General features: G+C 31.1%; 1 protein-coding gene across 1 annotated transcript; it reads left to right on the plus strand.

Annotated features, from left to right (window-relative positions):
- Positions 1–18,806: 18,806 nt before the first annotated feature.
- Positions 18,807–20,620, plus strand: LOC104701339 (F-box protein At1g67340). Its single transcript, XM_010417007.3, has 3 exons — positions 18,807–19,319; positions 19,425–19,587; positions 19,669–20,620. The coding sequence occupies exons 1-3, from the start codon at positions 19,072–19,074 to the stop codon at positions 20,410–20,412; spliced, it is 1,155 nt and encodes a 384-aa protein (XP_010415309.2). The 5' UTR covers positions 18,807–19,071; the 3' UTR covers positions 20,413–20,620.
- Positions 20,621–23,904: the final 3,284 nt, after the last annotated feature.

Genomic DNA, 23,904 nt, shown 5'->3' on the forward strand with positions numbered 1-23,904 from the left:
AGGAGAGATTGAGATCATCTTGTGTGTGTTTTTTGGTTTTTCAGATTTTTCAAGTAACGGCTAGAAATCTCTAAAACTCAGGAGAATCGCTTTCTCTCTTCTTTTTCTCTTTTTTCACTCATTAGCACATCCTGCATTAGGACGAAAATTGTAAAAGATTAGTATATAATGGTAGATGAAATTAATTTAAATCTATATATATCTATCAAATAGTTGCAAACTAAAATGAAAGAGACAAATACATAAGTTTTAAATAGAATTGCAGAAACTGAACCTATGCATGCCATTTTATATAACTGTTTCAAATGGTTTTTTACTTTTTAATTATAACGTCTATTGATTCTGTCAGATTAAAGTGAATGCATTGACTAAACTTATGCATGCCATTTTGAAACAGTAAAAGTTGGTTTTGTCATTTTAATTTTTAACGTTTTCTCACTTTTGTATTTTTCCTATAGAGCTGGTTTTCTCCTCTCCATTTAAGCATTTTATTACCTTCACCACATGTTGCCTTTTGTTATAGTGGTCAGAATGTCCGTCTAAGTGCATTTGACGACCAGGCAACCTCACTGGAGAAAGTCTTTAGCAAGAATGATGAGGGGAAACCTTTGAAGACGCAGATGAACTAACATCCTCTCCAAAGTTTGTGACATCCCATTACGATACGCTTTGGTGGAAACTACTTCGCCCATGACATCTAATAAGAGCAAAACCCATATAGTTTAATTTTAAATTTCCAGGAAAATATACTATAGATGCAACAAAGTGAAAACACTTTTCAAGGATAGTCTACATATTAAGAGTTAGAAAACTTAGACAAACTTGGGAGCTCTGTATTGGTGTTTGCAAGCAACACTAACTCTTCATGAGTCCTTAAGCGGAAAAACTCTTTTGGAATAACACAGAAAGACTCTTCTACCTCCTCAAAAAGAGTTGCTGCTGTGAACCGTATAGAAAAGTGGAAATCCGACAATTTAAAAACGGGTGTTGCTTCTAGTGACGTCAAACGCGGATATTCTATATATAGCCCCATCACGCAGAGCATGTTCGAATTTGGGAAGGTGGGTGACGTAAATGGAACCTTGCATCAAAGTATACTGCAAAAGAGGTAAATAAAAACAAAAGGGTAAGTAAATAATTCAGAATGAATGAAGGGGAGAATGGAGATTGAGGGTACCTTTTCGTCAATCAGAAGGAAATCAACCCCCATGAGTTGTCCACGTTTTTAAACGTTTCGAGCAGGCCAGAAACGGAGGATCTTACCTACAATTTGTTGGTCAAGTCAACCAGCTTTAAGATCAGTGAAAGAAACGAAAGAGGAGTTCATACTTCTAAGAAGAGAATGTAAGGCCAAGTGTAAGTTGAGGAAATGACAATAGCAAGAGATTGGTTTATATAATAGAAGGACTTACGAAATTTAAGGAAGAAGTAGTGGACTGTCCATTAAATCAGAGAAGATGGAAGAACATAATTACCAGTTACGAACGAAATCGTAGCAATTGTGATGGAAGACATGGAAGGATAAGTGAAAGTGTAGAGGACTAGAAGACTTGAATTCGCATCAAATGGTGAAACGACATGGATCGTGAGTTAAGGAGAAGAGCAACCGGTGGAGATGGAGCGTCCTTGACAGCGCGGAGGAGAGGCATTAATAGGTTTAATCCATAGGATAGAAAAACATGTGGGCCTGAATTATCTTTGCAAAACTTTGGGCTAAGTATAATCCGAAAAACCCAAATTATTAAAGAAGAAATGTTGACGTGGCTGAACAAGAAGAGAGGAAAAGGTAACTTTATATATATATAGATTTGTTATATATTTTTTGTTAGTCATGTTATTTGCTATAGCTTATATCACATCATTCTAAGAGCCGACCATGACTATATTTTCACAGAGAATAATATTCATGCTGTCATGCATGCTTGACTATATTCGCCACAAACATTAGGCCACCCATGGCCAATCCGTGCTAAGCCCGTCGGTGGTAGTCAGTGGTCCGTCCACAACTAGTAGCTATCAAAGGCAACATATAGATAGTTTCCCTCATAACCACAGCCACGGGTTTGAAATGTGGTTCTTTAACAAAAAAAAAAAAAATGAATTGTGGTTGTGTGTGGCAAAAAGAGAAGATAGCCACAAATTAGTAAGTAATACAGTAGTGCTATATCTTTTTATCCAAAACTTTGATTGGAATGATCCAAAATGCGTCCAAAAGTTTGCAACGGTAGCTTTCCAAATATGTTTTGTTTGAAGATCTATGACATATATATGTCATGTTTTAAACTCGTTAAGTTTCTCGTACATCCACTGTTGGAATTTAACCGGTTTATTACGATTTATAAAACTAGTCACAAATTCTATTGCCAGGATTCATGTAAATATTGAATCAAATCTATGTCATAATCTAATATACCTGGATAGTTCGCAACGGAAAGATGAACTAAAATAAACTAAGGATGTAAAGCACTCCAAACGTTGTGCCTCTACTGGTATCCACACGCACACAAACTGGATCGAACGGGATGCTAGTACCGTAGGGATCAAATCTCAACGATGACAAACTACTTTCGTCGGGTTATGGTTGCGGCCACCTAAAGATGTGTTTGAACGTGATTACATATGACTACATATAGTCATTATCGTTAACCTAGATTAGTAATGGGCCACGAAGCCCAACTAACCTCACGTACATTGTATATATATAGATATGTATATCGTATACTACATATATATCTTTTATATAATAAACACTTTTTTATAATTACACAACTATAGGTACATACATATCTCATATGATATATACTATAACTTAAACCCAATGTTGATCCAGTTTGCTTAGGTGTGTGACCTGTAGGATTGTATAATATTAGCAATGAACTTCTAAAGTCATTGATTATAAGAGGCTTCTAGCAAAACCTTATAATCATCTAATATTATTCGACTATCAAACTTTGACGATACAACTTAAACTAGAGTAAGAACAAATGATTTCAGGACATTCCCAACATCCACACCTATATTATTGTGCGGAATCTATGACATATATCTCTGGAGATTTTTTACCTATAAATATCATTTCAACACCATGTCAAAGCAAAAATGTTACACCGTACCGGTTACCTCTAGCTCATTAAACTAGTTTCCTATACCGAGAACCACAACTCGCACATATGACATATGTTCCATGAGATAAGAGATAGACGTAACATACAATATCTAAAGTCAATTTTCAATTAGAATAAGAAAGATGTTGATATATGTCGCGAAGGAAGTCGACAAAGGCAATCAACATATTATAGAAAAGAACATTGTACCGGGACTTAATATTTCCAATGGTAGGTTGCGTATATGCATTTAGATTGGCAATTTCTGTCGTTATCAGCAAGAAACCAAGAGTTAAAGAACTATTAACTGAAGATGAATAGGCATAGGCTACAAACATAACTAACATTTACTTGTTGGAATTATCTGACATAATATCGAAATAATATCTATATGCCCACACATCACACTTTTGTAATTATATATTATCTTGGCATGCAAGGGAGCTAGATAGCTACACTAAATTTTTTGATATTGTTTGGGGTTCTCTGTTGTTATATTGAACATTTTAAACTTAAGAAAGATAATTGTTGTTAACTAATCATAACTCCATGGCTTAATGATAAAAGCACTATAACCTCGAAATTTTCTTACAAAATCCCTAAAATGTGTTTTGTTTTTTTGCTAAATAAAATGTTTCTTTTTGGAGGGACTAGTAAACTTTTCAATGCTCATTTAGCATTAAAATATAAACAAAATTCTACATTTTTCTAACTCTAAAATTAAATTGCAACATCGTTTTTTTTTTTTTTTTTACAAATTAAGATAAATAAGAAATGTTACAAAATAAGACATATTCTCAACAACAACAAAAATGACGTCGATGGACATAATTTCAGTTTTTGTCTTAAGCTGTAATAATAAAATGTAACTGATTACCGACTACTCGGCATGCCATGTATATGTTTATAACAACAAGACAAATGGATATATTAACCAACATGCATATATACACAAATGGTTAGTAGAAAATGAAATCACCAGTCTTGTAATAAGATCGAGTTCAATTATTTAGATCGAAATTAGATACCGACCCATTAAAATCTGAACAAAAGTTGGATTATTTTAATGAAATTTAGGGCAACGATGGCTCGTGGAACTAACTGTTCTACCACCTCTCGCTTTCAAAATTCATCAAATCATAAGGCCATAGTTGAAAAGGCGGCGGCTGCATATGTCATTAGCATATGCATTTAGCTCTAATTGTGATTGCAATTAAGTGGATAACATATTCTATTTCTAGTCAACGAGAAAGGATTAGTGAGTAGATTTAAGTTAGATGAAAGGGCGCTCTCAAACTCGCAATTTGTCTACCTTTCAATTACATCTTAACTTGATTAATCCAATCCAACTATCATGCATGGGTTTCATAAACTAAATATCTACACTATTTTTCCGAAATCCAAACTTGATACCATTAATCTTTAAGACGTACTGAACCTCTTTGCTCAAATGGAAAATGGTTTAAAAAGTCTTTTACAGTAGATTTAGATACGATTTCTAGAAATCGTAATTTCTTACAAATTAATGAATGCAAGAAATATCTAAAGTTCCATAATATAATGATGCATGTACATATGTTTGTCGTAGTCTCCTGTATCAAGAGTAAAGTTGTCAACCGATTAAAAAAAAACACATGTTGAGCTAACAATTATTTTTGCGACTATAACGAAAACCATACAGCATAAAAAGAAAATATGGATCGATCTGACCATATCCAAACCTTTTTTAAAAAAACTCGAACTCGTCTAAAATAATAATATACCATACAATATTCCTTTCAATGTTAAATAAAAAAAAAAATCAAAACAGCAATAACAAAAACAAACTCCTCACAAGTATGACATTTCAAAACAAAAGGTGTTTCTTGCGTGAGGTAAATTTAAGAAAATGATGCAAGAAAATGTATTTTGTCTTATAAATGAAAATGACAAGAAAGATAGCAAAACTGGAGAAGTAGCCTTAAACGTGCCAGCCAACATCTTGAGTATTTACACTAAAGGTAGCCAAGTATTCAGTGTGCTGTCTCATGAAATATTAGTCCGTGTAATGATGTCCCGTAAAGTACCGGTATAGAAAGTATCAGTCTAAACTCTAAAGTATTACTAGCTCACTGTCATCAACAGCCTGAACTAATTACAATGTGTTTCTTAGATTTACCATAGGTAATTTGGCTGAAACGTCCACTAAAAATCCAGAGACCAGAGGTGAACATCTTCTTTGGTAATTAAGATTTTTTTTTTCGCAAATTAACGCAGAAACTCAAATACCCAAATGGCCTTGCGCAAAATACCAACATGTGTTTCAAAAGATCGGATTACTCTTGATTTAAGAAAGATCGACAACACAACATTTTGACCTTGTGGTGGACTGTTTCTTTTGCTTGCATTTATGCTCCGTATGAACTCATTTTTTTCCGTCCATCATTGTCTACTACCCCTGCATCAAATAAATCTTACCATTTCTTCAATGCTAAAATTTAAGTTAATCGATTCATCCAACTATAGGATACGTCACCGAACTAATTAAGTTAAGAGAACCTTGATCATTATTAAAATTAAGTCATCCAAACAGACTCTATATATACATAATTTATAGATATTAAAAAGAAGAGGTAAATAAAACATGCGAAGGGTCTATGTATCCCTAATGTAGTTTTCAGCTGACCTTGCAAAGAAATGATTAATAAAATTTGTCGTAGGTTCATATCATGACGCTAATGTATATAAATGTATACAAAGAATACTTTTCAAGTGGTTGATGAGTTTAGGTTAAAAGAAGTATATGAAAACCAGTTAGCAAAAAGAAAAGTATGTGAAAACCGCAGCAAGTGAGGATGGTCTGGTCTGTGCCAAAATCAAAATCGATTATTTGAGATATTAATCAGCGTATAAGTTAAATTTTGGTTGGTGTTACTTTTAGTAAGTAAGTACAATTTGTCATAGTGTGCATAGATGTTATTAAACATCTAGAACATGTTACATCAACCGGAAGGTTCCATGCTTAATAAGGCAAAGCAGTTGATAGCCTCCGCCAAAACTAAAAATTAGGTGTAAAAAATATTAAATTTTTGTTAGTTGATATCATATTATATACATATACATATATATATATATATATTTTTTTGGGCAAAAATCTTAATTCAAGTTTTCGTGAATTTTCGGTTTTAGGTTAAAAATATCAGAAGATAAATTTTATAGTACGTGGTTATATACGGAGTAAAAGTTGTCGTAAATATGTCAGAAATTAGCATACCAAATAATTAGTTTCATTTTGTAAGGTAATACTTTATTCAACCAAAAAAATTTACAATCAATGGTTTTTCTTTCAAACAAAAATTTACAATCAATGTTGCAAAAACTCACAACTCATAATAGAAGGAACAGTGACAAAATAGGCCAGAGCCGTATGCTAAACCAGAAAATTAAAGAGGTGATCATTGAGTCACTAACACATGCGAGCAAACAACACGAGATTTACTGCCTTACTGGTTTGGAGGTAGCCGTGCCGTCGCTTAAACATTCCAAACGAGTTCTTGTCCTCAAATAGAATACGAAGACTATATTGTAACAAATTTTACGGATTTGTAATCACCCTAAATGGATATTTCTAACCGTTACTATGTCAAAACTTTTAGTAATGTATAGTAATTAATATCATCATTAATATATAATTTTGAAGGGGGAGATTATAGTATATTGAAATGTCACTTTTATAAGTTCACCTATATACAGTAAAACCTCTATAAATTAATAATGTTGGGACTAAGACATTTTATTAATTTATAGTGATATTAATTTATCTATAAATTAATAATTATTATTTTATAGTGTAAATTAATAATTATTAATTTATAGATATATTTTTAATTGTTTATTTTTTAAAAAATTATGAATTGGAACAACTATAGCAAAATAAGATTAAACTTTCGGATGTTATAAATTTTATGGTTTAGGAATTAAACTTGTAATATTTAGAAAGCACTATTTACAATAAATTACAAATATTATAGACAAATTGACTTATATACATGAGACACATAAATTCAAATCTATGAATAATAATATCAATTCTCCTATTTTAATAATCTGTCAAATTATCAAATTGTAAATGATGCATATCTAAAAATTAAAACTTTAAATTTAATTATTTGTATGACATGTTATAAAATATTTTAGAGATATCATTATAGGTTGAAAATACAACATTACAATTGTTCTATAGAATTGAGCTTTAGGAGAAACATACACTATTATATCAGTATATATATATAAATTTACATAATTATTAATTTATGATATTATTGGGACCATATTTTATAAAGAGATTTCGAAAAAATTATTATCTTATTATCTTATCGAATATTGTTAATTTTTACACTGGCCCGACTTGGGACCAGCAAAATTTATTAATTTATAGTGTTTATTAATTTATAGAGTATTAATTTATAGAGGTTTTACTGTATATATATATATAACTAATGGCATACAATTCAGTTTCAATTGATAAGTGAACCCTTTTTTTTTTAATTGAAAAGGGAAAAAATTTAGGGGATAACTTAGAAGGAGGTTAAGTTTATTCACTTATCATGCACGTAAAGGTTGTCCAAGAAATAGCAGGCATTAAGCAATGTTTTACGAGTCTTCTATGGTGCTTTGGTTTTATGATCACGTTCTTGTGAAAACCCTAATTGTAACTTTACTTAATGCCGTTGACGTACGTCTTCAATTTCTCAGCCCTCTCGTCGATCATGTGACCATGTTTTCTCTCAATCTTTCCTTAATTACTACTTTTGTCTTCTCTTATGTAAAAAAAAAGAGTAAAAGATGGGATGTTATAGACGTTTCCCTTTTTCGTCGGTCAACAAAATTAATACAGTTTGTTTAGTAATTAAGTCCTCCTAACTCGTTTAAGTTTAAGAAAAATTCGAAGTAAATCTTTTTTTTTTTTTTTTGTAAAGGTGAGCCATCGATTTCTATGTTTAAAATGGACTGACTCTATTTTTTCACTTGACAATACTAATTTTTGAAATATAAGCTATTGCTTTGCTTCCACTTGTTTTTTTTTTTTGGAAAGTCAGAAATTTGTACCGATTAAACTGAAACCTGGACGTTTTTATTTCATCTTTGACTTCATCCAAATTTCGGGTTTGCTGAAAGTGTTAAAAATATCTCAACCACACACAAAAAAAGGCTGTCTATTACTAGGTACATAAATTTGACTTTGACCCAAAAAGAAGACCTATGTACAAATTGTACAAAAGAGAAAGAGAACAGTATTATTAGCAAGTTGCCAAATTATTTGAAGTTTGGATTCGATGAAACTTTACTTATTTATTTATTCACAAAGGTAAAAGAAAAATGAGTAAATTGAAAAATATAATAGTAAAGAGAAATGATGAACAGAGAATGTTAGGATAACTTCAATGTTACTCAAACATAAATTGAAGGAAGCACGCCTTCTCTTTCATATTTTTGTACCAGTCTCTTCTCTTTTCTGGTTTCAGATATATATACATGGGATGGGACCAACAATTACTTTATACATTGTTTAGAATTTAAATTGAGATCTAGTAGAAACCAATTGATGATGATACCAGACCATATAAGCTGGTTCCAAAATGTATCATATCAAAAGTCAATTTGCCCCTTAATCATTCGAAAACATTTGTTTGGAAATTTAAATTATTAGAAAGATGCCCACAACGTTAAGTTATGTATTTGGTTTCCCTTCTTCCTAATCCCATTTATTATTATGGTTCGTTACGCTAAATTTTCACAAATCCCCACTTCTAGCTACATGCCTTCATGTTCATATAATTTATATATTTTGTACGTTTAGTTAGATCAAATTTTCTACGTTATCCCAAGAATTATGGATACGTGTTTCTGCGTTTAACAATCCGTAATCCTCTGAATAATTACGCATTAAGAAAAATATGACTTCTTCAAAACAATATATTGCATTTCTCAGTAACTTTAAGAACAAAACAAAAAAATTCTCACCAAACATAAAAATAGTTCCTCAAGTTATTGTCGGACAAACATGTAACCAAATAAGCATGCAAAACTGAATACGTGGTGCATGTGCATGTTAAGCGAGGTATATAATGCGCCGTACTATTTATACATATACAGTTCCAGACTTTTGTCCGACAAATATTTTAAATCCGAAACCAAATTTTTTTATGTTTGATCTCTCATCTGAATCGATTTCCCATTTAGGATTCTGTCAATCTGAGAACATTGTAACATCACTCTTTTAACCGGTGGAGTAAACCACACTTAGATCGGTGCATAAAATTAAATTATTACGTACTATTATGTTTTTATTTTAAGTATTAACCAACCGAGCTTCGGATTTTTGCGAATTTAAGAATCACGCTTCTGATATTCCTTCATATTACATTGTTACTTAATCCATATATACCCAATTAGTAATATAAAAAGAGGGTAATGCATGCGCAATCTGAATTCTCTGGATGCCTATATTAATTAATGCACACGATATATAATTGACACAGACACACACCCAAACTCGTATTATATTTTTATTAAATATGGTGCATAGATTTGCACGTAGGTTACTGCATGTGTGGGATACTTCATCTTCCAGGAACAAATGTCTCACACTCTTGCCTTCCAAATAAAATAAAACTTAGTGGTATGAAAATGCATTAACACTTGGAGCTTACTTGATTGAGCTATAAGTATATAACTTATAAGGATACTTAATTTATAGAGATATGTGGTTCCACCAACTCCGCATCTTTTAATCAATTTTATCTTCGTCTCCACCGTACGTTACCCGCCCAATCCAATTCCTCTCCTACTAGACACGTTAAAAAGATAGATTAATTCAGAGTACTATTACTTTGTTTTCATGTTCCCAAACCTATATTTCATTTATATTACCTCGTAGTCGTTGAACCAATTCTCTTCCTTTCCCCAACTAAGTTAAAATTAATGCTTGTAACATCTAACAAGTTACAACCTCAAACGACATCACCAATAATCCTATCACCAACCGTCGTTTTTCTTCGTTTTTCTGAGTAAGGTGTGCTTGTTTCTTCCTATCGAGCTTGGTAGACGGACGTCGCATAAATGGATTATGCGAAAGATGGTTCTTCTCGGACAACTTTTTATAGTCCAAGGTCGATGTGCCACACTAATATTGACTAGTACCCTAATTGCTAAATTTTATATATCAAGATAATTTTATTTTGTACATTTACATATAGGTGGTCATACTCCATAGTCCATAATGTAACGTTTTTAAAGTGGTATCATTTTTGAATATACAATAAAGTCTTAAAAGTACAAAAATTGCAATGAAAACAAACAAAACAAAAAGGTATAGCGAATAGCAAGGTGGGGTAATTAAGAACTGGCAAAAAAAAGGATACAAACAAGTAATGTAACAGTTGAGGATCAATGCTCTACCGTTCATGTCCATTCCTGAGGCAGAAAATCACGTGAACATGGAGATGGAGATGATTGTCCTCATCACATTTTCACATCAAAAAATGTGTATTGCTCTTATTCCGTACGTTTTTTGCATGAAAGACATCCAAAACTGTTGCTTGTTCTGTAATGGGCTCCGATCCAAGGGTATAATTAATCACCTGGTGATTAATTACCATCATCGATCAGAAGATGTATATATACTAATTAATTCCGAATAATTTTACCTAATTATAAATTTACGCCGATCGATATGAGACCCGAAATTTAGAATTATACTTTTATTACCAAAATACATGATAGTATAAGTAATTAAGGGAGAAGAAAGATAATGTTAGAACCTTTTAATGATCCGATACTGAACATTTACATAATTTCTACAAAGTACAAACGATAGGAAAATAGATAACAAGTTTTTTTAAAAAAAAAAAATTTAGATTCAAGTGAAATAGGCTAGCTTTAACCCTTGAATAGAACTTAACGTATCAATGTAACATAACAATATCGGTCACGTGAGGCAGTCCCTTAGTACACGTCACTGCAGTTACGAGGCGAGCTTTGAGTGGACTCCGCATGCGTCAAGCAACAACATATCTCTCTTTTACTAATTATCACGGTCTTGCCCATTTCTATAGTATACGTCTTACGTCTTATTTTAATTTCCTTTTTTCTACTCGAGGTTTATTTTACTTTTTAAAATGCCATTTAGAGCTATTACTATTTTTGACAAACCAAATACTTAACTAACATTTAATGTCCCCTCCTATATTTGTCTCGTTGCCAATAAGAAAATTCATAGTACATTATTAATTAAATCCATCATTTTACGCCAAGGTACGAGATAGAGATTGGCGACGTTCTAAGTTAATTGAAATGCACATTTTCGCGTGAGGTAACTTCGAAATTAAAAAATATTTATTGTTTACAGACAATCGCGTGAGGTTGCTTTACTTGTTTTCTTCCCAAAAGTTGTTATACGATCTGATTTTTAATTATTTTCAAAGAATCTGTTGGTTATAACTCTTACGTACTCTGTACCTTTTGCATGCATGGCCGATATCTCGAAAAAGTGCAAATATATTTAATTAGGGTTTGTTTCTAACAACACTCCATCATTTCTATTTTCGTATACATACGGATACGGTATATATAAATACAGTCAGAAGCAAACATTGCTACATAACACATACATGTGGTTATACATAAGACACGTACTTGCCTTGTACGTATTTTCAACACACGTGTGCGCCTATATTGTTACTCGTCTGCTCTACGAAACACACTAGCTCTTTTCTTTTCTTTTTTTTTCCATTTTATTGCTTGGAAAGCTTTATGGCTAGAGGTTAGGACTCAGTTTGCATTGTTATGGATTTATGGAGTAGATTAGGACTCTGTGGGGGTTGCGAGTAACGGAGTAAGTCCATCGCGATTATAATAGCACAGGCTAGGGGAGTACGTGTGGGTCAAAATATTGATCAAGTTATAATGGTTTTTTGACTTTCTTGGGAAATAACAAAAGTACGGACCAATAAAATCCTTAGTTCGAATCCGCTTAGCTAGAAAAAGAAAAATTTCCAAAATGAATAGTCTAACATTGCTTCTGGTCCCGGACTTGTAGAGATTAGTAGTAGATCCTAGATATATTATTATGAATATGAAAATAAAACCTAGATAACCCCAAAACAATTAGGAATTTAGGCTCTTTTGTTATTTCTGTAAACTCCTAAAATATCACATGTATAAATCTAATCTGCTAATCCTAATTACTCTTGGAATCTCATTTGTTCTCTAATGTTATAAACTATATAGTTTTGTTATTTTTATAGATTTTATATTAGGCTCTGTTACTAATTTAACATCAAAAATCATAAATACTGTATAGGAAAAAAAATTATTAAATCAATTTCGGAAAACCGCAAGCATAGCACATCACATCACAACTAATGTTATCAATTTAGAATTCACATGTTATATAGACTGATTCACTAAAATCCACAATTAAATAAACTCAATCAGCAGCAGAACATCCTCATTATTGCCAATTCCCCTTCCATTATGCCCGAACAAGTGACAACATACCTATCGTCCACGTACGATCCCCCCTAACGCCGTAATGTTCCATTCCATGTGTTTACTAAACACTTTCGTGTTTCTTTTAAGTCAACGAGAGAAAAATCTTATAAATCCAATACTCTCTATCTTCCCAAACTTCATACAAAAGTATAAGAACCCAAAGATTCGAGTTTGGTTGAGGTGGACAACGTGTAAATGAAAGAGGCGACGTGGCAAAAGGAGAAGAGAGACGTGCACCACTCGAAGGGAACAACAAAAATCTGTCTTCAAACTTCCCAGCAAGAAGTGGTTCCCACCTCTTAACAGCATTTTTTTTTCTTTCTTTTTCATCTTTAACTGATTCGATATCATATATCTTCGTTTAGTAGAGTGAACGGATGGTATTCTCTAGGTCCCAACTTCCCTATCTCTTATTTGCCATTTCGAATATTTGGCATATCTACGTATAAACTTTCAAATTAAAACTAATAAGAAGAGTACGACCGATAGTTTTGAATTTGACTGATTTGAGTTTTGGTTATTTTATTAGTTCGTCGAAAGAATTACATACATGTCATCTATGATTTGGTAGGAACTAGGAAGAAAATATATGAAGATTTTGAAGATATTTTCTGTTTCATGAATATAATTTATTTTTTAACATTTTCTACACGTATTAATTAGTAAGTGTTTTGTAATCTTGAGTAACCCAAAACAAAGCTGAAGTACTATGAAATTTCTTAGATCACAGAAAATGAATGGATAAACTCATGTATACTTGTTGTATCTACTACTCCATTGTCTCATAAAGATGGATGTTTAGAAGTTTTTACATATTTTAAGAAAATAATGATTATTGAGTTTAAATATATTTTTTTCTTTGACTAAAGAAATATTATTTAATTTTTAAACTAATAACAATTCAAATTTTAAATATTTTCAATGATTATTTCTTGAAGTTTATAAAACATCAATCTTTGTGGGATAAAAAAAATATTCCAAAACATCAATCTTTATGAGACATAGGGAGTATTTGATTATACGAAGTAAAATATATATTTAATTATACTTTTCCAGTAATTGATCGACTTGATTAAGGGTATATGTAATATCTATATTCTCTATTTTAAAAATATGATAAAAATTTCCGAATCTTCACAGAAATTTTATGATAATGAATATGTGTATACAATATTTTCTCTTATTAACATAAATCAATAACAGTTCGTAAATTCAAAAATCTAAATGCTTATTTTTTTTTTAATTACAAAATTTAATTTTTTGTTGAACAAGAGAAAGTAAAATTTAGAAAATTATTTTGGAACGGTAGTATATACTGCGAGTACGATAAAAACAAATACGAGTTAGCTACAACAAAAAAAAAACAAATACGAGTTAGCTTGAAAGTTGTTGGAATCACGTGGTGACCTCACCAACAATCAAAGCAACAGAACCGTGAGAGTTGAGGTGGCAGCGGCGAAGCAAAGGCACGTAATAGCGACGGCGAGACCGTGAAATGGAGGAGCAAGGGACGACGCCTTCGCTTCTCATTTTTGCATGCCTCTCTAATATTGCCACGTGATTACCTCCCTTCACGACAGTGTATTTAAATCAAATCTTACGTCCATTGACTAATAAGTGTCAAAGTAGATCAGTCAAATCCTACTGTTTTCTGAAAGTTGTCAGTTAAACGTACCCCCTTGTAAATTCTAAAATTAGCATCATGATTAAGGCCTATAACTAGATTACAAAGCCATGCAGTTTTAGCATTAAGAGCACCCCGTGTGTAAAAGCAAAAAAAAATTAAAAGGTTAGGTTGCGTGTGGAATTTGGACAACTAATTTAGCTAATTGTTAACCACTAATTTATGTATCTCTCTGTTTTTAATGGTGACTAGATTAACATTCTCTCTATTTTTATCTTAGTATCTTTTGTGTTGTAGTTGAGTGTAACTTGAAAAGTGTCAATTCATACTTTCCTTTGTATTATTATAATAAGAGATATTTTAGGCGCAATAGATTGTTTTATTTTAAGTGATTTTACATTCTTAATCTAAATTTACTAATTATTTTTAATTTTAATTTTAATTTCTGTTTTTTTCGTTGGTTGAATATTGATTATGTTAATACTTAATAGTAAATGATGTTTTGTTTTCATAAAAAATAATATTTTCGTATTTTATCTATCAAAACCTTAAACATAGAATAAAATAAAATAGTACTGTCCACTAGTATGAAACTATGAATTATGTTTCTTTTTAAAAAAATAATGTGATAATTTGATGCAATTCACACTACTTATATACTCAAGTTACTACAATGTATATCTATATACATCCAATCACCCCTCCAAAAATAGGTGACATTTACTACTTTTTGATATAATAATAAAATAAGAATTTGTACTGTGAAGTAATCTTAGTATAATGACCAAATGTAAATATTTAATTCACAAGATACTATTATACCATAGATCGAGTTCTGTTCCCTGTAAATATATGGATTAGGCTAATGGGTCGGGCTGCTGTGGTCCAATAGTTGAAAAAAAAAATCTTTATGTAATTATTAAGAAGAGGAACCAACCGAAGGAATAATAAAACATGACATATACGGATTACGAGGGAATAAAAAAAACATGACATAAAAACAATTAACTAGAAAATCATAAAACAAACAGAGGGAATAATCACATGAAATCATGTTTAAGACCAGAAAAAGATAATGGATACAAATTTACTAAAATTTATTTCTTTTTCAAATGTACGATAATAACCATAGCCTTATTATCGTCCATACAGATATATACGGGTAGTCAGATTATTTACAAGTATATGAAGATTACATGATTTGTAAAACTATAGTAGTAATGAGTATACTATAAGATAGTGCCAGAAAATGACATATAATTCACATATATTTAGAACAAATTTGTTGGAACCCACTTATATTTTTATTTTAAAAATAGAGTAAAACTCACTTCTATTATAGAGGAAAAGATAGGGAAAATTATTGGAGATAATCTAAAATCACTGAAAGTTTAGTACTATAAAATACGTGTAAATCATAAAATCTTTGATAAAAGGTGAAAATCAAAGAGAAAACAGTATTAAAATATGGATTTGCTGTTTCTTTAAAGAGAAGTAACTAACAACTAAAGCATTAGAAATGTGTAGATTCAGATAAAAGGATAAATCTTTGTAACAACGAAGTCTCAAGGTCAACTGATACGTAAATAAACTTTATATTATTAGAGACGTATCCTGTTTGTGCACAAACTAATGTCAAATCACGTCGGCTTCAAAATATAAATTAGACGTTCCACAATGTATGTGTATAAAGTATAAACCATTCTCTCATTGGTTTTGTTCCCCCAACTCGTCTTTTTAACTTTTTGTTTGTCCTTCAACTGTATGTTTTCCCCGTTGATCGCGGACCGAGAAAAAACAGAAACTGACCCACAAATGACAAATCCAATGCAAAACACTTCATATTACATTAAGAGGACATTGTTAGATATATTACATAGGAGATTTGTGACAAGATGATGTTCCTTTTTTATTTGTTGGAAACTTAATACTAATATTTTGAGCGTTACCGTATTGGCTTTGTTATTCTTACGACTTACGAGATTGGTGACAAGATGAAAATAATTTAAAATGGGATTTTGTGAAAGAGAACCGAGGGAGGGAGGGGAGACAAGTGTGTCCCACACGTACAAAGAGGCATAAAGATGACTGGTCCTTGTGGGTCGTGGAGATTCACGTCAATCAGCTTAGCTTAACCAGGCCTTCAAGCTAACGCCCGCCGACGAATTGTTTTGCTTGAGAACCATTTTTTTTTTTACATTGTTATTGATAATCACTATATCTATACTATTAATTACGTATATTATTAGTTAATTGCCTTGTCAATTACACGTCTTTTCAACTTTCCGACTTTTATTTTATACTATGTCATATATGAAATTTTTAGTCGGTTTAGATTTGATGTACTTGAATTTTTGTATTGACTATTAAGATTAAAGATAGAAATAACTATGGGCAATCGCATAATGTTTCAAGTGTTTACTGTTAAGCTATTCACATACTGTTAAGAAGTGGTGACATTAAAACGCACTAAAAGCATTATATGCATAGAGTATAAAGGTATATAATGAAAAAACAGAGACGATGGGAAATATAAATAGAGGCGTGGGATGACTTTTCCAATAAAGCAAAGACAAGTTAATAGGAAATAGGTTCGATGGTTTTTACTTCTTTGGGAAAGGGGTTGTAAATTATAAGACTACAAATTTGTTTGATGGGCATGGCAATGAATGAGATTGAACTACACTAAATGGCAATACAGTGACTTGTTAGAATAGACTAAAAATTTGTTAGATGGCAATGAATGATATTGAACTCGACTAAATAATGGCAATTTTGTGATTTGTCAGACTTTAAATTTGTTAGATGGCAATGAATGAGATTGATCTAAACCGAATGGCAATATTCTGATTTTATTACTATCAAATTATACATTCATACCTACAATTTATTTTTTAGTTTTCCATTGTTTATGAAGTAAGTGTTATCATGTGATTTATTGTTATCAAACAATGTAAAATATTTATCTAATTTTTGAATAAATTTAATATGCGATTTTGAAAATAAATTAAAAAGTGTATTTATTTAACATTCTAAAATTTCTCACTCTCAACGCATTTATCCAGTTGTATTTGTTAGTGGCAATTGGTCGCCAATCTTTTTCTATATTGATATAACTTATGTTTTTTTTTAATCTTAATCTTGTATATTATTTGTCCAAAAAAAAAAATTTCTATATCATTGACCATTATATCTTGATTTACAGTGTTTTATATTTATGTTTCTTATCTTAATCTTGTATTTTATTGACCATATTGTCCCATTTTGAAAAAGTACATCATGCCTTTATGCTATATAGGTAGAATTTTTTTTTGTATATTTCTTTCTAAAAGAATGTATGATTCTCATCTTAATCTTGTGTTTTATTGACTATTTGGTCCCAGTTTGAGAAAGTAAATCATGACTTTATGCTATATAGGTAAATAATATCTTTAGTATATTTCTTTCTAAAACCAAGTATTTTAACTAATTTATATGGCTTTGTATTTGTGTATGTTATATTTCTCTCATATCTTAATCTTGTTTTTTATTGACTATTTTGTCTTAATTGTAGAAAGTAAATCATGACTTTATGCTATATATAGGTAAATATATTTAGTATATTTCTCTCTAAAATCATGTAATTTAACTAATTTATAGGTTTTTGTATTTGTTATGTTTCTCATCTTAATCTTGTATTTTCTTGACTATTTTGTCCCAATTTGAGAAAGTAAATCATGTCTTTATGATATACAGAGGTTATCTTTTGTATATTTCTTTCTAAAAAAATCAGATATTTTAACTAATTTATAGCACTTTGTATATTTTAATGGTTTCCATCATAATTTTGTGTGTTTGTTGACTATTTTGTCTTAATTTGAGAAAGTAAATCATGCCTTTAAGCTATATATAGGTAAATATCTTAGATATATATATTATTATTTTTCCTAAAATCATGTATTTTAATTAATTTACGATGTAGGATTTTAGGTACTAAACCCATGCTAATTTTTCAAAAATATATTGACTAAGTTAAAAATAAATAAATTAAAATGACATTTTTAAATCATAAATTGGTTTTAATTGTTCTTTGGTTTCGGAAGCAGTTTACACTTTAAAAAAAGAAATAAAAAGGATAACTTTACTTTTTCTTTGAGTCAAATGCAAACTTTTAATTTTGTCCCCTTTATACAAAAAAGAAAAAAAAAAGAAGCAAAATACCAAAGTATTAATTAAAAAAAGAAAAAAAAAAAAAGAGATCAAAAGAAGTAACCGTTGTAAAATATAGTAATTTTGCTGATTCTTTCTTTACGTTTGACCTCTCTCTCTCTTGTTCCCTATACATCAGTTCTTTCCTAAGCTAGTTTGTTACATAAATCCTTTACTCGCACTTTCCCTCACGTGTTTCACACGCATTTTCTACGGTAAAGAAAATAAAATAACCGGAGTTAGTTTCAACAAATTTTGGTCCATTTTTGTAACTGTTTTGATTTATTTATAAAATAAATATTAAAAGATCCTCTTATTTCTCTTGTATAAATATAACCTCACAATAAAATATATTTATTCTTGAAGCTACGTAAAAGCGAGTATTGGGGTCAACGACGTTTTGACCGGGGAATAAAGACAAAAGTACAAGGGTATAACCGTAATTCCAACTTCGCATACGTATGTACGCTTTGGAGACCAGAGAGAGAGAGATACAACTCAACCACTTTGTATATTTATAAGCCAAAGAGATTAAAAAAAAAAAAAGATAGTGAGAAGAGATAAGAAGAGTCTCTGTGTGTAATCCTCCTCTCAAAAAAAAAAAAGACAAATAAGATTATTATGTTACCCGTTACAAAAACAACGAAGAGAGCTTTCTCCGGCGACTTAACTCCGGGAAGAAAACGCCGGCGATGTGTTGATGTCGTTCTTTCCTCTGTTTCTCCCCCGCCGGAAAGTGTTGTTGATGTGGGTGTTGGTGGCGGTGTAGATTTGTTAGATTCAATCCCTGACGATCTTGTTGTGTCTATCCTCTGTAAACTTGGCTCTTTTTCACGATGTCCTGCTGATTTCATCAACGTTTTGATGACGTAAGCTTTCTCCGGTTTGGTTTTTTTTTTGCTTTTTTCACCGGTTTGGTTTATTTGCGTTACAGAGTTCTAATTTGGGATTTTGTGTTTTATTTTTCGTTACAGATGTAAGAGATTAAACGGATTAGCTATGAACCCTCTCGTGTTGTCGAAGTTGTCTCCTAAAGCTATTGCTGTTAAAGCTCATAACTGGTCGGAAGATTCTCACCGGTTTTTAAAACGGTGTGTCGACGCCGGAAGTCTCGAAGCTTCTTACACTCTAGGAATGGTTAGTTCCCTAAAACTTTAATTATTTAGTATCGTGAAAATAAATTGTTAAGTTTTGATATTTATTTCCATTTTCTTGTAGATTCGCTTTTATTGTTTACAAAACAGAGGAAACGGCGCGTCGTTGATGGCTAAAGCCGCGATTAGTTCTCACGCGCCGGCTTTGTATTCGTTAGCCGTGATTCAGTTCAACGGAAGCGGTGGTTCCAAGAACGATAAAGATCTTAGGGCCGGTGTGGCTTTGTGTGCGCGTGCGGCTTTTCTTGGACACGTCGATGCGTTGCGCGAGCTTGGTCACTGTCTTCAAGATGGTTATGGTGTTCCTCAAAACGTGTCCGAAGGTCGTAGGTTTCTCGTTCAAGCCAACGCACGTGAGCTCGCCGCCGTTTTATCTTCCGGGGTACAAGATAGGCCAACGTGGCTCACTTTAGCACAGCCACCTCCAGCTCCTAACCATGGACAAGGATGTCCTTTGCTTAGCGATTTCGGGTGTAATGTACCGGCACCGGAGACGCATCCGGCGAATAAGTTTTTGGCTGAGTGGTTCGCCGTACGCGGCGGAGATTATCCCGGAGATGGGTTGAGGTTGTGTTCACACGCTGGATGTGGACGGCCGGAGACGAGGAAGCATGAGTTTAGGAGGTGTTCGGTTTGTGGCGTTGTGAATTATTGCTCACGCGCTTGTCAAGCTTTGGATTGGAAGCTCCGGCATAAGATGGACTGTGTCCCGGTTGAACGGTGGCCTGATGAAGTTGAAGGTGGTGAAGGTAACGTTCAGATTGACGGTAATGGTAACGGTGATAATGTTTTGCTTCCAATGAGTTAACGGCAATGTAACGGCTGCTTTGAATAGTAAAAAAAAAAAACGACGCGAGAGATGAAGGTAAAAAAACGGAAGCTTGGTTCATTTTTTTTTTTGCTATTAGTGGAAAAGATTAGGATAAAAATATTACTATCGACTATCGAGCTGAGTAATTTTTGTAATTCCAAATCGACTGTAAAGAGGAGTTATAAATGAACGGCCTTTTTTTTCACTTTTCATGTTAAAAATTATTATTTAGTGTTTACTTTTGTCGAGAAATCTAATGCCGTAAGGAGCTGATCTCTCCTTTATTCTTTATCTTCACATTCTGATTTTGTTGATTTCGTCTCTGGTTTTGGTATTCCTTTTTCATATTTGGAGGGTGAAGTTTTGACCCTTATCTTGAGTGTTTTGAGCTTTTTCTTGCATCGCATTAGGTTCCCCTCGTGGTTTGCATATCGTCCCTACACCATATTTGAATTCAATCATCTTGCTTCATAATAATAAACTCATTTTCATTGTCCCCTTCTAAACATTTATGATTGCTCTTGACCATTTGCGAAGAATGGACTTTTTTTTTTAGGATTTCAAGTCACTTGGAATTATATTGACTTGAGCAATTATATTGACAACCATTACTCCAACACTTTCATGATCGAGGTTGCTATTTCCGGCAACATGTTCCATCATTTTCTATCTTCAAACTCCTTGAAAGTTTTACGGCAATGGTGCTCACATTTTACATAAGATCGCATGTGTTTCTCTGAGGCATTTAATTGTGAAAGTTCCCGGATGTTCAAGCTTTGGAGGCATACTTCTTTGACCTGCGGGAGACCTTGCAAAGTATTCATTTTCAGAAAATTGTAAACTCTTGTGGATCCATGACACTTGTGGATCCTTTATTCGTGTCTCCTTCTTTAAACACCTTCGAAATTTTTCTCTTTTCTTTGGCTTTTTCACTTAGTAAGTATCTGGGCGAGGTACGTAGTCTTCAAGTTTCTCGTATTGATCTTTTTATTAAGTATGTTATGGCTGTATGTGTCTTAAAAAAAAAATTAGTATAGGTTTGATACCATATAGATTTTTCACGAACAACCTTTTTCACTTGTCTCCTGTTGATTACTTAGGTATGTGTGCTGCCCATGGTAAGTTTTGTGAAAAAATGTTAGTAGTGATTATTGGTTTGAGATTTGAATGGAGTTTTAAAAATTTTAAATGTTATGTAGAATCTATTATTAATAGATTCAATATTTTGTTAAACTCTGCTAAAGTTTAGTGTTATTAGTTTGTGATTTGTAAAATAATATTTAAAATCTTAACAAATTTGGGTTATTGGATTCAAACTTTTATAAAGTTATTAAAAGTTTTGTGTTATTCAATTAAAACAAAAAAATGTAAGATTGTTAATGAATTCATTTATTATGTTATTGGTTCATGATTTTATACACTTTCTTTACAAAATAAAGTAATAGAAAATATCACGAAAATATATAAATTGTTTGAAGTGTTTTACAAGATTTTAGAAAACTAACCAACAAAACTATAGAATACTCTCTAGTAATCTTTAACAATCTTTCACTTATCACTTTTGATGATTTTATTGAAGTATTCAAAATTTTTTATAAATAAGAATCCAATAACAACCACATATTCTCATTTTTTTCTGAATTGTTATTCAATCTAGATGTCAATAAAATAAAACAAAAACTATAATCTATACTAATAAAAAGTAGGAGCTATAAGCTCCTAAGACCGTCCACATAGGATTTTAAACAACCAATAGAAATTTGACATATCACTTATTAACATTTTATACAATTTCCAGAATTTTCTATATTAAGAATTATTTTAAACAACCTATCATGATCTGACATGTCATTCATTAACATTTTTTAAATTTACAGAATTTTTTAGAAAAAGAAATTTTTTAAATTTATGGAAATCAAAGAACTAAGCACAATATCCCACATCGGCTAGAAATTTTTTAGACAATGGTTCAGAACCAGTATAAATAAGATTAATATGCTTCCAACAACGAATGAGCAGGAAAGTTTGATTTTTCAGGCGTCCAAGTTTAAAAATTTTATTTGGTTTGATCTGGTTTTTTATTTGATCAAATTAAAACTTTAAACAGTTTCAAAAAAATATTATAATATTTAAAAATTTTAAAAGTTTAAATATTATAAATATTGAAACTTTTAAAAGTTCTTAGCTTTTAAAAAGTTTTTAAATATTATAAGTTTTAAATTTTAAAAGTTTAAAATATTATAAATATTGATGCAAAACATAAATTATTTTATTTATCTATATTTGTGCTTTTTATTTCTTATGAGCTGTAAAACATATTTTTGTGTATGATTTTATAGATGAGTTGATATTCTTTCATTAATTTTTTATTTTTGGGTCTAAGGAAGAAGGATTGACATCGCAAGACCTTAATTTGATGTTTGATTCAAATTTTGAGGTTTAAAGAAGAAAGATGGACGACAAACACACATGTTTTATTAGCTATACATAGGCATGACCAGGGTTACGGTTGTCACGGTTAAGGTTTATTAACCATTGGTTATGGTTAGAAATTTTTGTAACCTTAACCAGAACCGTTTAACAAACGGTTACGTTTAAATAAAGTTACAGTTCAAGCGGTTACTGTTATATATGGTTACGATTATTTGATAATATGATACGGTTGATATTATTTGATGATATAATATAATTAATATTATTTATTTATAATTAATAAGTTTTTATAGTGTACTCATATTTCTATATATCATATGATTCATATTAAATAAATAATTATTAGTATATTTTATTATGTTTTTAAAAATTATAAACCAAGTAAGGATTTTGGTTTGAGAAGTTTCTAAACGCGTGGATCTAAAACCAAATAAGTATATGGATAAAATTGTCAATAATTGGGTGCATGTGTTGACTATGCTGGTAATCATGAATTTCACAAATTTTTATGAGAAAAGAAATGATTTTGTTTTTGGAGTTTGATGAGTTAACAAGTTGTGTGGTAGTCTAAAAAAATGTTTTTCAGTAGAAGAATGTGAAGAAGTTAACAAGGAAGAAGAAGAAAAAGAGTATAATGAAGAACCAAACGATAAAAGTTACGATGACAATTAACACAAAATTTGACAATGAAAATGACAGGAAAGAATATGAAGAATAAGAAAATATTGAATAAAAAACACGAAAACATAGGTGGTAACGATCAATTAAATATGAAAACGAGTTAAATTCATGATTATAAAATTGTTTCGTTTTTCTGGTGGTCAAAGAAAATGGTTTAGGATATGTGAGGTCATCAGTTTGATTTGCCTCGCCTAGACGTCAAGTTAAATTTATGATTTTTTTATCAGGTTTGATTTTATAACACAACTGATTTTTATATTTTAAAAAATTGTGTATCTGAAATTTAATTTTTTTTCCTTAGTACTAATTTTAATTTTTTTTATGAGATAATATTTTATTACCGTAATCAATCATATATAATTTTTATCAAAATAT

This window comes from Camelina sativa, chromosome 7, assembly GCF_030686135.1.
Source record: "Camelina sativa cultivar CO46 ecotype springtype chromosome 7, ASM3068613v1".
NCBI classification, from domain to species: Eukaryota; Viridiplantae; Streptophyta; class Magnoliopsida; order Brassicales; family Brassicaceae; genus Camelina; species Camelina sativa.

Excerpts from the sequence above, each read along its gene's own strand:
- LOC104701339 (XM_010417007.3), top strand. The coding sequence starts at position 19,072 with ATGTTACCCGTTACAAAAACAACGAAGAGAGCTTTCTCCGGCGACTTA. Across the intron at positions 19,320-19,424 it reads TTCATCAACGTTTTGATGAC|ATGTAAGAGATTAAACGGAT; the intron begins GTAAGCTTTCTC and ends TTTTCGTTACAG. Across the intron at positions 19,588-19,668 it reads CTTCTTACACTCTAGGAATG|ATTCGCTTTTATTGTTTACA; the intron begins GTTAGTTCCCTA and ends ATTTTCTTGTAG.